General features: G+C 47.1%; 1 protein-coding gene across 1 annotated transcript; it reads left to right on the top strand.

Moving 5' to 3' along the window:
- The first annotated feature begins 618 nt into the window (after window positions 1-618).
- LOC133628697 (G protein-activated inward rectifier potassium channel 1-like) lies at window positions 619-11411 on the top strand. The gene is made up of 3 exons (XM_062017156.1): window positions 619-1263; window positions 6947-7163; window positions 8777-11411. The coding sequence occupies exons 1-3, from the start codon at window positions 619-621 to the stop codon at window positions 9370-9372; spliced, it is 1458 nt and encodes a 485-aa protein (XP_061873140.1). The 3' UTR covers window positions 9373-11411.
- The last annotated feature ends 2183 nt before the right edge of the window (window positions 11412-13594 follow it).

Below are 13594 nucleotides of genomic sequence, written 5' to 3'. Positions count from 1 at the left end.
CAGTTCCATTTAAACACAAAGCCAAACTGTTTGAGTGTTGGGGTGAGGGAGCCCTGGCCCAGGCTGCCCAGGGAGGGTGTGGAGGCTCCTTCCTTGGAGCTCTTCAAGCCCCACCTGGACACGTTCCTGTGCTCCCTGATCTAGGTGGGAGCTGCTTCTGCAGGGGTTTGGACTGGATGAGCTCTAAAAGTCCCCTCCAACCCCACCATCCTGTGACTCTGTGATTTGCTTTTAAAACCCCTAGCGCTGCCGGTGCCTCGGTGCCGCTCACATCCCTCTTCTAATCCCCGGCAGCCTGAGCTCCCGCTTCCAGGCTGTGAACGGTGAAACCACATTTGTCGTTCGTCCTCGCCCGAGGGTCTCCGACCCGGGCTCTGCTCCCGCCCCAGTCTCCGGCGAGCTCCGCCTCCCCCCGCCCCTCGCTCCGGCTCCGCCGCCGGCTGCGCAGTCCCGCCGGCGTCTCGTCGGTCTCGTCGCGGTTGCTCTCCCCGATCCGGCTCCCGCTCGTTCCTCGGGGCCCCGGCTCCGCGCTCGGTAGCGAGTGTCCGCGGCCGACTCCCCCATCCCCGCCCCGCCGCATCCTCCCCGCGCCCGCGGAGGCCCTCGGCAGCCGGCAGCATGTCTGCCGTGCGCAGGAAGTTTGGGGACGAGTACCAGGCGGTGGGCCCGGCTCGCAGCCGCAGAGAGCGGCAGCGTTTCGTGGATAAGAACGGGCGCTGCAACGTGCAACACGGCAACCTGGGCGGGGAAAGCAGCCGCTACCTCTCCGATCTCTTCACCACGCTGGTAGACCTCAAGTGGCGCTGGAACCTGCTCATCTTCCTGCTGACCTACACAGTGGCCTGGCTGGTCATGGCTTCGATGTGGTGGGGCATTGCCTACCTGCGAGGTGACCTGCACCGGGTGCATGATGACACCTACAGCCCATGTGTGGCCAACGTCTACAACTTTCCCTCAGCCTTCCTCTTCTTCATAGAGACTGAAGCCACCATTGGCTACGGGCACCGCTACATAACCGAGCGCTGCCCGGAGGGCATCGTGCTCTTCCTGTTCCAGTCACTGCTGGGATCCATCGTTGATGCATTCCTCATTGGCTGCATGTTCATCAAGATGTCCCAGCCCAAGAAGCGAGCTGAGACCCTCATGTTCAGCCGTGCTGCGGTGGTCTCACAGCGGGATGGCAAACTCTGCCTCATGTTCCGTGTTGGCAACCTCCGCAACAGCCACATGGTATCTGCCCAGATCCGCTGCAAGCTGATCAAGGTGAGGCTTGGCATGACGGTGGGATGGAGTGCCCAGTTTGTGGTGGGTGATGCAAACAGGGTGCTGGCTGAGTACAACCATGTGCCCAAGGTCCAACCACCAACCCATAGTGTGACTAGCACGGGAGTGACCTGGTCTAGCTGGGACCTGATTTAGCTGGGACCTGCTTCAGCAGGAGAGTTGGGCTAGATGATCTCCAAAGGTCCCTTCCAACCCTACCATTCTATGATTCCCCTAAGCATCCCAGAGTGCTGTCTTCTGGTGGGTTTTGCTCTGCCCTGTTACTTGGCACATGTGAGTGGACATCACCAAGGCAGTATGGAGGGCTTTGGAAAAATTTGCTGTGGCTGCTCATAGTAGAAGCCACAAAAAGAACCAAACAGGCATAGGGGAAAATATAATCTCATCAGAGACCTCACAGGGGAATTCCAGTGCATTGTGAGGCTGGGAGGAAGGCATTTTGGTCAGGAGGGGTGGATGTGTCAGAGTACAGAGTAGCTGCAGGGAGGGATAGATATTAAGGCATACCCCTTAGCAGGTCACAGCTGGGATTAAGAAATGTATTTGTGGTGACATTAAATCAGGATGAAATCAACTTTGACTGCCTCTTCACCTTAGGGAGGCTTGAGGAGGTCTAACTTGCAGTTTCTTACCCCATGATTTCAGCCCAGCATTTGAAAGAGGTGGTACCCTTGCTTTAGTGGAAAGGTCCTTTGATTGTCTGTTAATGTCTTAATCACTGATAATGGTCAGCATAATTCAGCATGCAAGGAAACTGGAATTCAAAGGAGATCACAACCAAGAAAAGAGAGACCATAGGGTTTGGCAGACTTGGAGTTCCAGGAAGTCCGTCAGGCAGGAGTAGAATGAAGGGAAACAGTCTGTGTGGCACATAGTGTTGAAGTAACACAGCTCACAGCAGCTACATCTTGTCACAGGAGCACACTCAATGGGAAGCATGAGAAGCTGCATCCCAGGGATGATGTTCATTTCAGAATATCATATTTGAATACCATAAATGCTTTATATTCTCTATGGTAATCCTCTCTTGGGAGCAGCTCTTTGGCCATTTTAATCATTAGCAGAAACAAGTTGTGATCCAGTAAGTGATGGGCCAGTGCTAACTGTTGAAGGCTGTTTTTCTTCCATCTGGGTAGAACACAGATACCATTTAAAGTGGAGAATGTGCTAAGCTTCCAAAAGAGGTTGGAGATCTGTATGGGAATTAGCTGTCAGGAGTGACAGTGGAGCAGTTCTGGTAGGAATTAGAAAGACAGCTGAACCATAATTTTTGTTACCTTCTCTAAAGTATTGAATTCACTCAATCATCTAAGATGGAATACAAGTCAAAGTGGAAGAAGAGCAGTGTCACAAAAACCAGTTGTGTTTTTACAGTGCTACTAATTCTCTGTAAACTTACTTTGCAATAAGACACCAAACACACAAGCTGGTGTGCTTCCTGCTGGTGATTCTCTTGCTACATAATGCTGCTATGCATTGTGACACAAAACATGAGGACGTTTGATGGACCTGTTTGACCATCTGTTCTGTTTCATACACTAGACAATGAATCTTTGATAATTGATTTCTCTCAACCATTCACTGTGCCCTTGACTTGTTTTCATCCTGCTTTGCGACCTTTGGCTGTGGACACAGGGAAGCTTAAATGTTCATGTACTAGCTACCTCCCTTCAGTCCTCATTACACAGCATGGCATTAGGTCCCATGTCTCTCTGTAAACCCTCAGCTTGTTGAACTGGACACACCATTCCAGCAGCCATAACATCCATTCTGGCAGCATGTGAGTTTACATCAGCTGCGTTAAAGTAGCTTTTATGTGTCCTCTAATCTCATGGTAAATGTGCCAGAACTCCCTTAACCATTTCTCATTACTGAGTTCTGCCTTTTTGTGATTTGTCCTCTTTCCACTGTGCTTCGTGCAGTGCTGTTGACAGCTGACCTTGCAACACATCTCCCACACTCCATTAGATAGCTACAGTTCTTTTTACTTGTGTCACAGTGAAAGAATGTGAAGGAATATGTCTTATCACACTTTTGTACTTGAGATAGGACACATATTTTGTAGTGCACATCGTGTTTCAGTCAGACCAACGGAGCCCTGAGGATTTTTACTGTTCTACATGGGCTTGTCAGTGGGAATGGCATTTACTGAAAGGGTGAAACATGCCCTAGGATATTCAGTAGGTTGCAGTGGTGTCATCATGAAGTGATGGCTTTTTTTGTGTTTGACCCAGGGGACTGCCCAGTTGTTGTGATGTCATGGAAAAGTCTGAGGCCCTTTTTGGACTGAGTTATGGAGAGTTTGCAAAACAGTTACAGGACTTAAGTGTGTGTGTGTGTGTGTTTCAGCAAAAACCCATCCAGAAATCTGACTCTTCCTAATTTACATGGAGTGCTCTAGAAGTAGGAAAAACCCAAACTCCTGGGGCACGAAATAGAAGCTGGTTGGAATGGGCTGCTGAAAATGTGCACTTTCAGGTCTTGGCCTTTTCACTGTCACTGTGAACTGTAGTTTTTCTGCCTATTAATTCCCGGATCTCACTAGTACATCCGAGTGATCTGGTGATGGCAACAGCAACCAGCATCCACTGTGGGCTGCCCAGATGGGCTGTGGAGTCTCCTCTGGGGACATTCAACCCCAGCTGGATGAGTTCCTGTGTGCCCTGCTCCAGGTGGTGCTGCTCAGGCAGGGGGGTTGCACTGGATGAGCTTTCCAGGTCCCTTCCAACCCTTAAGAGTCTGTGATTCTCTATGGCAATTTGGATTGATTTAGTAAAACCCAGTTACAATACCTGTTTTTGTCTTCTCTTAGTGGGGCTACAGATGTCACTGATGAACATGTCAGTGTGTAAAGCGGTCTATAAAGTGTTTCAGCTAGCCTTTTGATTGAGAAAGATGAGGGGTATAAAATCATCAGAGCCTGTTTTCAACATGTGGTAAGCAATAGTTTTAGAAATACAACTGTCAAGCACAGTAGCCACAAACTCAATGTGCATGGGTTTATGGCCTGTTTTTTGAGCTGCACTAATTAGCAGCTTTAAATAAGCTGAAAGCAAACTAATTGTAACACAAGGTGCACAGAAGGCAGATGTCAGGCCCTTGTATGTAAGTAAGAAGCCCTATTATATCATGATCTCGATAAGCAGAGCACCTGGAGAAGTATCAAACCATAATTGTGTGAGTTCTCTAAACAAGTTAATTGAAAGAGGGTTAATAATAAGAGAACAGTGGCATGTCCAGTTAAAGAAGGATGTGCATAAACAACAGGGTCTAGAAAAGAAATGAGAACAATTAAAAGATAGGAGTGAAGTCTTGAAGAGGATTAAATGTTTGGTCAGACACAAAAACAGACTATGTGATGATGCAGTGAATGTCTGCCTAGTTAAGACACAAACCAAAGAACCAGTGGCAGGAAGTCACAGGTGGAAAAATGCAACCACAGGAATGAACTTAAACCTTTACAGAAATTCATTGAGACCTTTGGATTCTGCATCTCTGGCTACACTTGAAATGAAAGCTGGGGCATTTTTATGTTACCAGTGCCCTTGTTCAAGCATGTTCTCATTTGTGGAATTTATTTGGCTTTTGTGTTTTGCAGGTGGTCAAAATAAAGAATCAGAAATGCTCCTTCAAAACTTATTGCTGACAGTTTCAGTCCCCTGACTCGTGATCCTTTTGGGTAAAGCTATATCTGCGCAACAAAGGTTGCTGGCTAGGAGCCTTAACATCTCAGGACTATTAAGCTATCGTCATTCAGGTTCATTTGAATAAGTTTCTTTGCCAGATTCTCCATGCCCTGCATAAATAAATCCTGTGTGTTAAGATACCAAATACCTCAAACACAACTTTTTGCTTTCTCCCAGGTCTGTTACCTCTAATCACCCTCGCTGGATTTGTTTACTGTTGAGTGGATTTGATCGAAGACTCTTTTTTTATTTTATTAAACTTGGGGGGAAATTTGAGGTTTAGATGTTAGCTCATGTTGAGCCTTAGTCCCTTGAAGGAAAGATCCTTACATTGCTAATCAATTTGTGCACCAGCTGACAACAAAAGCAGCTGTGCAGGCAGCAGCTCGGTTCTGTGGGTTCACCCTGAGGAGAAGAAAAAGGATGTTTTTGCAGTTGTTTGATTACGCTTTTGCAAATAACAGAGACTGACAGAACTTCTAAGTAGTAATTTTGATTTGTCTTCTTTTATGGCACTGTCTGTTACTTTTCAAAGCACAAATCATCTGTGAGAATGCTTTTACAAGCAATCATCCGATATCTTTTCCTGTCCTCATCAGTAATAGAGAAATCAACTCCTGTGAAAGGGAGAAATAACTTGGTTATTTAGATAAGATAAATGAGGTTTGGGTTTGGTTTTTTTTTCCTCAGCAGAAAAACAGGCAAATAGCACCTAAATGAAATAATTCGTTGTGTTTCATAAGGAGCTGCAGTCTATCAGTTACCTAATTGGTTATGGAAATACCAAGTGGTTAAAAATTCAGCAGTTTCAAGATGCAGGTGAAGCAGAGACAACCTGGAAGTGTTCCAGTTGCTTAGGTGTTCTATTTTTAGAAGAATACTGATCAATTCTACGTCAGTGGCAAAACTGCCAGCTCCAGCTTGCTCTCAGGACTAATAGATAGAGTTTCCAAGCAATGGAACCAATGCATTTGTCAATACCAATGCAACAGAATAAGTCAACACAGGGTAAAACTATGTAGTAATTACAGGACAAGCTACACTTATAATCAATAGTCAGCTCCTGAAGAGTTCAGTCTTTTCTAATCAAGCAGTAAGCAGAAAGGATTTTAAATAGACTCTGCAAAGCTTCTCATTTAAATAGGCAGTTTCCTCCAGAGACTTTTAAAGCCATCAGCTGAGGAGCTGCCTGGCCACCTGATGTTAGTTTTTAGCTATACTTTGTATACCAGGAAAAATTAGAGGATCATATCAATATATCCATTGGATCTGTGAAATGAGGTGAATAAAAATGGGGCACTTTGGTTAATCATGATCGTAAGTTCACTGTGAAGATCAACATACAGCAGGTGGTACATGCCCATGAGCTAGTACATCCCAAACAAATCAATGCCATAGACAAATACAAAAGATGAATTCAGGCAATGGGTTAAGAGTGACTGGCTTGTAGATTTTGTTGTCATTAATGGGGACTTTTGATGCAGGGTGTTGATAATGAACATCTGTTGTTAAGGTGTGTAGTGTGGCACCCAGAGTTTTTGTCAATATATAGAGGTATCTCTTCTAGTAAAGTTTTGATGAGGGTGTGGAGGCTCCTTCCTTGGAGGTCTTCAAGATCTGCCTGGACATGTTCCTATGTGAACTTATCTAGGTGTAACTGCTTCTGCAGGGGGTTGGACTGGATGATCTCTAAAGGTCTCTCCAACCCCTACCATTCTATGATTCTATGATGAGACCTAGTGGCATAAAAGAAGTCAAAACTGGTCATATATAGCAGCCTTATTGTGTTTAGTTTTATTTTTACCTCCATTGTGAAGACCTTAGAGCTCAGATATAGGTGGTACTGAGCTAAGATGTAGCTGATAAAATCCTAAAAGAGGCATGCTGAAATTTCCTTGCATTGATTTGAACCTTCCTTGCATTGATTTCATGTTTTGCCTCACACAGTGATTACTAAATGTTTTTCTCACCTTTAGTCCCGACAGACACCAGAGGGAGAATTTCTGCCGCTAGACCAGTGTGAACTGGATGTTGGATTTGGAACTGGAGCTGATCAACTGTTTTTAGTTTCCCCGCTAACCATCTGTCACGAAATTAACTCCAAGAGCCCCTTTTTTTGTCTCTCACAAAGATCACTAAGAAGTGAGCAATTTGAAATAGTCGTCATCCTTGAAGGAATCGTTGAGACCACTGGTAAGATTTGGAATATTATGAATGCTCTAATTTTTAGTCTCTTTTTTTTTTTCCAGTCCTGATATTTTTAGTCAGGCAGCTGTTAATCCTTTCAGGATGCTAATCCTGGATGCTCCAGAGTGTTCTGCCATATGCTGCAGAGCTTCAGTGGCCTTTAACTCTAGCCAAGAGGAGATGTCCATTCCCCAACAGGCTCTGTGTTACTGACGCCCAGATACATCCAAGAAGGGATGCACCCTGTCATTCCCTAAATATGGATTGTAGAGGAGGAGTACAACACCCTTAGGAGCCTCCTCTTTTAAAGACCACTATTCCAAAAGAAAATGAACTGGAAAAATTGCCAAAGTCACTTTCAGACAGTTTTAGGATACAAATATAGACCACATAGTCCCAAATATTGCAGGAGCACGTGGTTATTGGCAAATACAAGCAGGACTTTGGGGGCTTGAAACTTTTCCTGTAACTGTGGTGCTGTCTGGATGACAGCTGACTTTGTAGCCTTGTTTTTGAGGACTTAATTCTGTTATGAATCCTGTGACAATGTAAGCAGCACTGTGCATACTGTTAAAGTCCACACTGTTCAGTAGCTTCATCGATAGTCTGATCTTCCTTTGCCTTCAAGGATTTGTTCAGTTTTGATTAATCAAAGAGCATTCTTATCCTTCTTTCAACAAGATGACTGGTTTCCCAGTTCCTGCCTTCAAAACACTGATGTCCTTTTGGTGCAGCCAAGTGCAATCATCTTGTGCCAGACAGGGAACAGAACTTGACTGAGCCCTAAACAAACAACCCAATCCACAGGGCAGAACACTCTTTGATGTCAAGCCTTTAGAACCTCACAGAAGCCTTTTCTGAACCACGTGTCTTAGAGAAGCACAAATTCATAACTGCACTGAGTGCAATTGAGTATCACACAGGAAATACTTCACGTGTCTGAGAACTAGTGTGGCAGTAACCAGAGAGCAAAGCAGACTGTAACACATTCATGGGCTTGGTTAGAACACATTAGCTGGCGGTTCACCCATGTCAGTGATGTATGTTTGCACTAAGTGGAACAAATTCTTCCATAAACTTTACATCAGGACTTATATCTTAGCACAAAAGACAACTGCAGTGTGTCTGCACAGCTTTTGTCTTGACATACTATTAGGAGAAAAAGTAGCCTAGCTTATAGAAGGAATGGAAGATGAAGCTTTTCATTTGGCTCTGGTTCCCCCCACGCACCATCTTTGCCAGAGAATTCTTTAAGCTTCTGCCAAAGCAATGATTCTTTCTCCCAAAAGTGACTTCCAAGAAACAGTATCACATACAAACTCAAAGATAGTCTTAATTTTCTGATTTGCTTTTATCAAAGGCTGTTTGCTGGGTGTTAAGTCTGCAATATTTCATCCAATATTTGCATGAAAATCTAGTCAATCAATTAGAGGCTCAATCAGATAAACTCCATGGACTGTCAGGAGATAAGCTAGGAACAATCACTCTATTTTGTCATCTTTGTTACCTTACAGTGCAACTGATTTTTGTCTTATCAGCCTTACCCCATGTTTTGTTGTTGCATATGCTGATGTACTTGCTCACATTAGAGTGTCATCCTCTCACTTCTGTTTCCATAGGAATGACGTGTCAAGCCAGGACTTCATATACAGAAGATGAAGTTCTTTGGGGTCACAGATTCCTCCCAGTAATGTCCCTAGAAGATGGCTTTTTCCGTGTTGATTACTCCCAGTTTCATGCCACGTTTGAAGTGCCCACTCCTCCTTACAGTGTGAAAGAGCAAGAAGAGAACCTGGCCCTATCATCTCCTTTGAGTAGTCTTGTCGATGACAACAAAACCAGAAGAGAACAAGTCTGTTCACTTGACTGTATTGATATTGCAGGAGAGAAAAACAAGCTCCCTTATAAACTTCAGAAGATTAGCTCTAGACAGGAAGACTTTCCAAGAAGAGCCCTGAGAATGACTTCCAGTAACACACAGAAGACTTGCAGTACTGGAGATCTCTTGAAAATTGAAGAAATAAGCCCCGTCACTGATGGTGAAGACAGTGCTGACAGCATAAAAGCCTTAAAAATAAATGCCAAGGCCTTGACTCAGTCTACTAGTGATCTCAAGTTAGAGAAGAATCCTCCAAGTATTTGTGCTCTGGAGATGAAATTGGAAGATAATTTTCCTGCCAAACTTCAGAAAATGAACTCTGAACGCCTCTCTTAAAAGCAGAAGCAACAGGAGTCATTGCTGATGAACTGCACTCGAGACTGCTGATCTCAAAGAGTTGTCTTACAGTACAGTTATCATTTGGTTTTGCCACTTTCAGGAAGAAGAATCCTTTTTGTATACATGTCCTGTACAGACCCGACTTAGGTAGCACAGTAGGACTTGGAGGAGCAGGAAGGTTAGACTGTGGTACCAAAGAGATCGCTGCCCTGATGGTATTTATTGGCGTACTTGTTGCAAATCTACATTGTCTTCCATATATGCAGATGCATTTTCACAAAGCAAGGACCAGATCCTTAGTTGCAGAGGGAAATGTTCTGAGGTAAAGCCAAAAAGAAAAGGTGCAAAACCAGCTGAAACAGTTTTTTGCAGCTTTGGTGATTCCAGAACACAGGAAGAATCTGTGCTGCTGCTTGGTCATAGTCCTGTTCTCTCTCAGTGACCCTGCTGGAAGGTGGCCTTCCTGTGCAGCTTAGTGACATGCAGCCTTCATTCTCAGTGACTGTGACATGCCACCTCTGTGTCCCCAGTCTCATTCATTTGTCATTCAGGTCAAGGAAGCAGTTTGCCGTAGGCATTTGCGTCCTCTGACTCACACGAGCATCCTTTATCCTGTCCAAAGCTAGACCCCAGCATTCCATCAGGTAGAGTTTTAACAACTGTGTCACCACTCACTGTGAAGGGAGTTTGAGGTCAGTAGCTCAACTTCAAGGTATGTCCCAGACCACAACTTGATGCAATTTTAGTTTGGAGACTCCTCATAAGTAAATAAAAGCAAAGCAGATGATGCTCAGGAATGGGCAGTGATATGGACACAGCTCAGAGGTTTACCAATGAAGAGTACAGGGTTTTGATGTTGCTCATTTGTTGTTGCATTTTCCTTCTCCATTGCTGGATGACTCTCAAAATGTTGTAGATTTGATGTTTATAATATGCAGCTTATCACAGAATCACAGAAGGACATGGGTGGGAAGGGCCCTCCAGAGCTCATCCAGCCCAGTCTCCTAAAGCAGGTTGCCCTCGATCAGGGGGCACAGGAACATGTCCAGGTAGATTTGGAAGGAGCCTCCACACTCTCCCTGGGCAGCCTGTGCCAGGGCTCCCTCACCCTTCCATTAAAGTAGCTTTTCCTTATGTCTAAGTGGAACTTCCAGCTTTTGTCTGTTATCCTTTGTCCTCTCACTTGAGACACCAGAGAAAAGTGTTCCATCTTCTTGACATCCACCTTTCAAATACTGTTAAGTGTTAATGAGATCCCCTCTCAAGTCTTCTCCAGGCTGAACAGCCCCAGGTCCTACAGCCTTTTCTCCTCACAGAGATGTTCCAGTGCACTGATCATCTTGGTAGCCCTGCACTGGCCTCTCTCCAGCAGTTCTTTGTCTCTCTTGAGCAGGGGAGCCCAGAACTGGTCACAGGAACCCAGATGAGGCCTCAGCAGGGCAACTTACTGCAGGGTAGATGTGTTTTAACATAAATATATGAAGACACTGAAAGAAAAGGCAGTGGAGTTCTGTAAAGCTGAGTGTGCAGCTGAGAGAGCTTTGACAGGTGCTCTCAAAGTGCTTCTCATAACAGCAATTTCCTTTTGATTGTTCAATGAATATTTTAGGTCACCTCTGGACTGTGGCAGCTGTTTCTGTAGAAATGACCAGGAAGATGTCAGTGAAGAGTTAACACAGAGGTGTTGGCATTTTAATTGTTGTCCGGCTCCTTCTAAGTGACTTGTCTTGAAAAGAGGGAAAAATGCTCTTCTGGTTTTAAACCGAATCATGCAAATCAATTGGCAACACGTGCCTCAGCGCCTTTAACAGAGTGAGATAGCTGAGCCAGGTGGGGCTTGGCTTGCACAAATCACTCTTCCTTGCTTTTGATCTCCTGCCTGTGGTGTGAAACTGGAAAACCATCTTTTAAGTGGGAGTAGGATTTGTTTGCTGTTTGTTGTCAACATGAATTTCAATGTGACATATGTGCTGAAACCTGTTCTTTTCATGTATTAAATGTATTAGTGTGGGGTATTTAGATGACAGAGTGAAGTCTTGGTGGATGATGACTCTTCCCCACTCTTCAAAATACCCCAAATTAGTAAAAAATACAATTATATCCACCTTGGGCCTCAGGTGTTCTTGTGAGTCACTCAGCTCAGAGGGCATTTCTGATGACACACAAGCAATGAGCAAAAGTACCCTATATTTGCCTTTCCAAATAGATATGTGGAAGGCTGTTCTGCGTGTTAAGCAGCTGCCAGACCAGTAAGACAGGAAGATTCTGTGCTGGGCGTTATGGAGAGTGGTCCTAAGCAATTTTCAGGTTTCCCCAGTCCTGGGCTGCTGCTCTTGCTGCAGAGATGACGTGGTCATGGCCTCCTGAGACTGTACCAAGTGGAATTTTCATGCTCTAAATGCACCACATGAGAGCCTGCAAGCTGGTTTTTTACCGTGCTGCTGTGACAAAAATAACGGTTGGAGTATTTCTGGGAGCCCTGTGGCAACTCTGTTCCTATTGTGTGGAGCTGAAAGGTGCCTTCCTGAGACTGAGGGCTCCAGCACTCTGCTCTTACAATACTACTACTCCTTTTCCTCGAGGAGTGTGTGGGCTCTGAAGAGAGTAGGGATGAAGAAGTAGGAAAGCAAAGTCTGAGAAGCAAAATGATACAACGGTGTGTCCAAAATGATAGAACTATTTTGGCTGGAAAAGCCCTTGAAGCTGCTGCAGTCCCAGCCCTAGCCTCACCGTGCCCAGCCCACCACTACCCCACAGCCCTCAGCACCTCAGCTCCACGGCTTTGGGATCCCTCCAGGGCTGGGCACTGCCCCAGCTCCCTGGGCAGCCTGGCACAGGGGCTCACACCGCTCTCAGGGAAACAGTTCTGCCTCAGCTCCAACCTCAGCCTCCCCTGGGGCAACTTCAGGCTGTTTCCTCTTGTCCTGTCGCTTGTTATTTAAGAGCAGAGGCTGACCCCCAGCTCCCTGCAGCCTCCTGTCAGGGAGTGTCAGAGAGTGCTGCTGTCTCCCCTCAGGCTCCTCCAGGCTCAACACCCCCATTCCCTCAGCCTCTCCCTTGTGCTCCAGCCCCTTCCCCAGCTCTGTGCCCGGCTCTGGCCACGCTGCAGCCCCTCAGTGTCCCTGTGGCAGTGAGTGAGGAGCCCAGCACTGAGCACAGCCCTGGAGCTGCAGCCTCCCCAGGGCCCAGCACAGGGGACAATCCCTGTCCTGCTCGTGCTGCCACCCCACTGCTGAGCCCAGCCAGGATGCCCTTGGCCTTCTTGCCCCCCTGGGCACGCTGCTGGCTGCTGTTCAGCTGCTGTCAACCAACATGCCCTCCATCCCCTCTGCCCCAAGCCCCTCAGATGAGGGAGGAGGGTCCCCAGCTCTGCCCAGAAGACGCCCAGGAGGTCACCCAGCAGCCCCCGGTGCCTTCAGAGCCGCCGGTGACCCAGGGCGGGCCTCAGGGCTCAGTGCAGCGGCCATGCGGTAGGCAGGTCCCGAGGAAGCTCCGGCAGAGGTCAGAGGCGGTGTGCCGAGGCGCTTGGTGGCAGCGGCAGGGCGCGGGCGGCTGAGGGAGCCCCGGCGGCTCCGCCTCAGCGGCGCGGGACGCGGGGCCGGGCCGGGGCCCCTCAGCGCCGCGCCGCGGGGGTTGCGCTCCGGGACGGGGACTGGCGCGTTCCCGGCGCTGTTTTCTGCGGGTCAGTGAGGGCCACTGCGTCAGAGAATCGAGAATCTCACATAGAACAGCTTCGGTTGGAAAAGAAGCTGCTGCAGTCCCAGCCCTGGCCTCACCCTGCCCAGCCCACCACTACCCCACAGCCCTCAGCACCTCAGCTCCACGGCTTTGGGATCCCTCCAGGGCTGGGCACTGCCCCAGCTCCCTGGGCAGCCTGGCACAGGGGCTGACACCCCTCTCAGGGAAACAGTTCTGCCTCAGCTCCAATCTCAGCCTCCCCTGGGACAACTTGAGCCCATTTCCCCTTGTCTTAAACATTACTTGGCAGCAGAAACCAACCCTCACCTCACTGCAGCCCCTGTCAGAGAGTGCTCCTGTCTCCCCTCAGCCTCCTCATCTCCATACTAGTCCTTCATGATCGCTCTGGTCGCCATCCCTGTGCCTCCCAAGACACCACTTTTGTGTATCACACAAAGTCTGTGGACTTCGAGCCTGTTTTGCTCTCAGACACCCATCCACAGGCTCTGTGTGTCTCAAAGCACTCTTATAATCATCTCAG

Source organism: Colius striatus, chromosome Z (genome assembly GCF_028858725.1).
Source record: "Colius striatus isolate bColStr4 chromosome Z, bColStr4.1.hap1, whole genome shotgun sequence".
Lineage (NCBI taxonomy): Eukaryota > Metazoa > Chordata > Aves > Coliiformes > Coliidae > Colius > Colius striatus.
The sequence above is the reverse complement of the archived record's forward strand: the minus strand, read 5'-3'. Positions and strand labels throughout refer to the sequence as shown.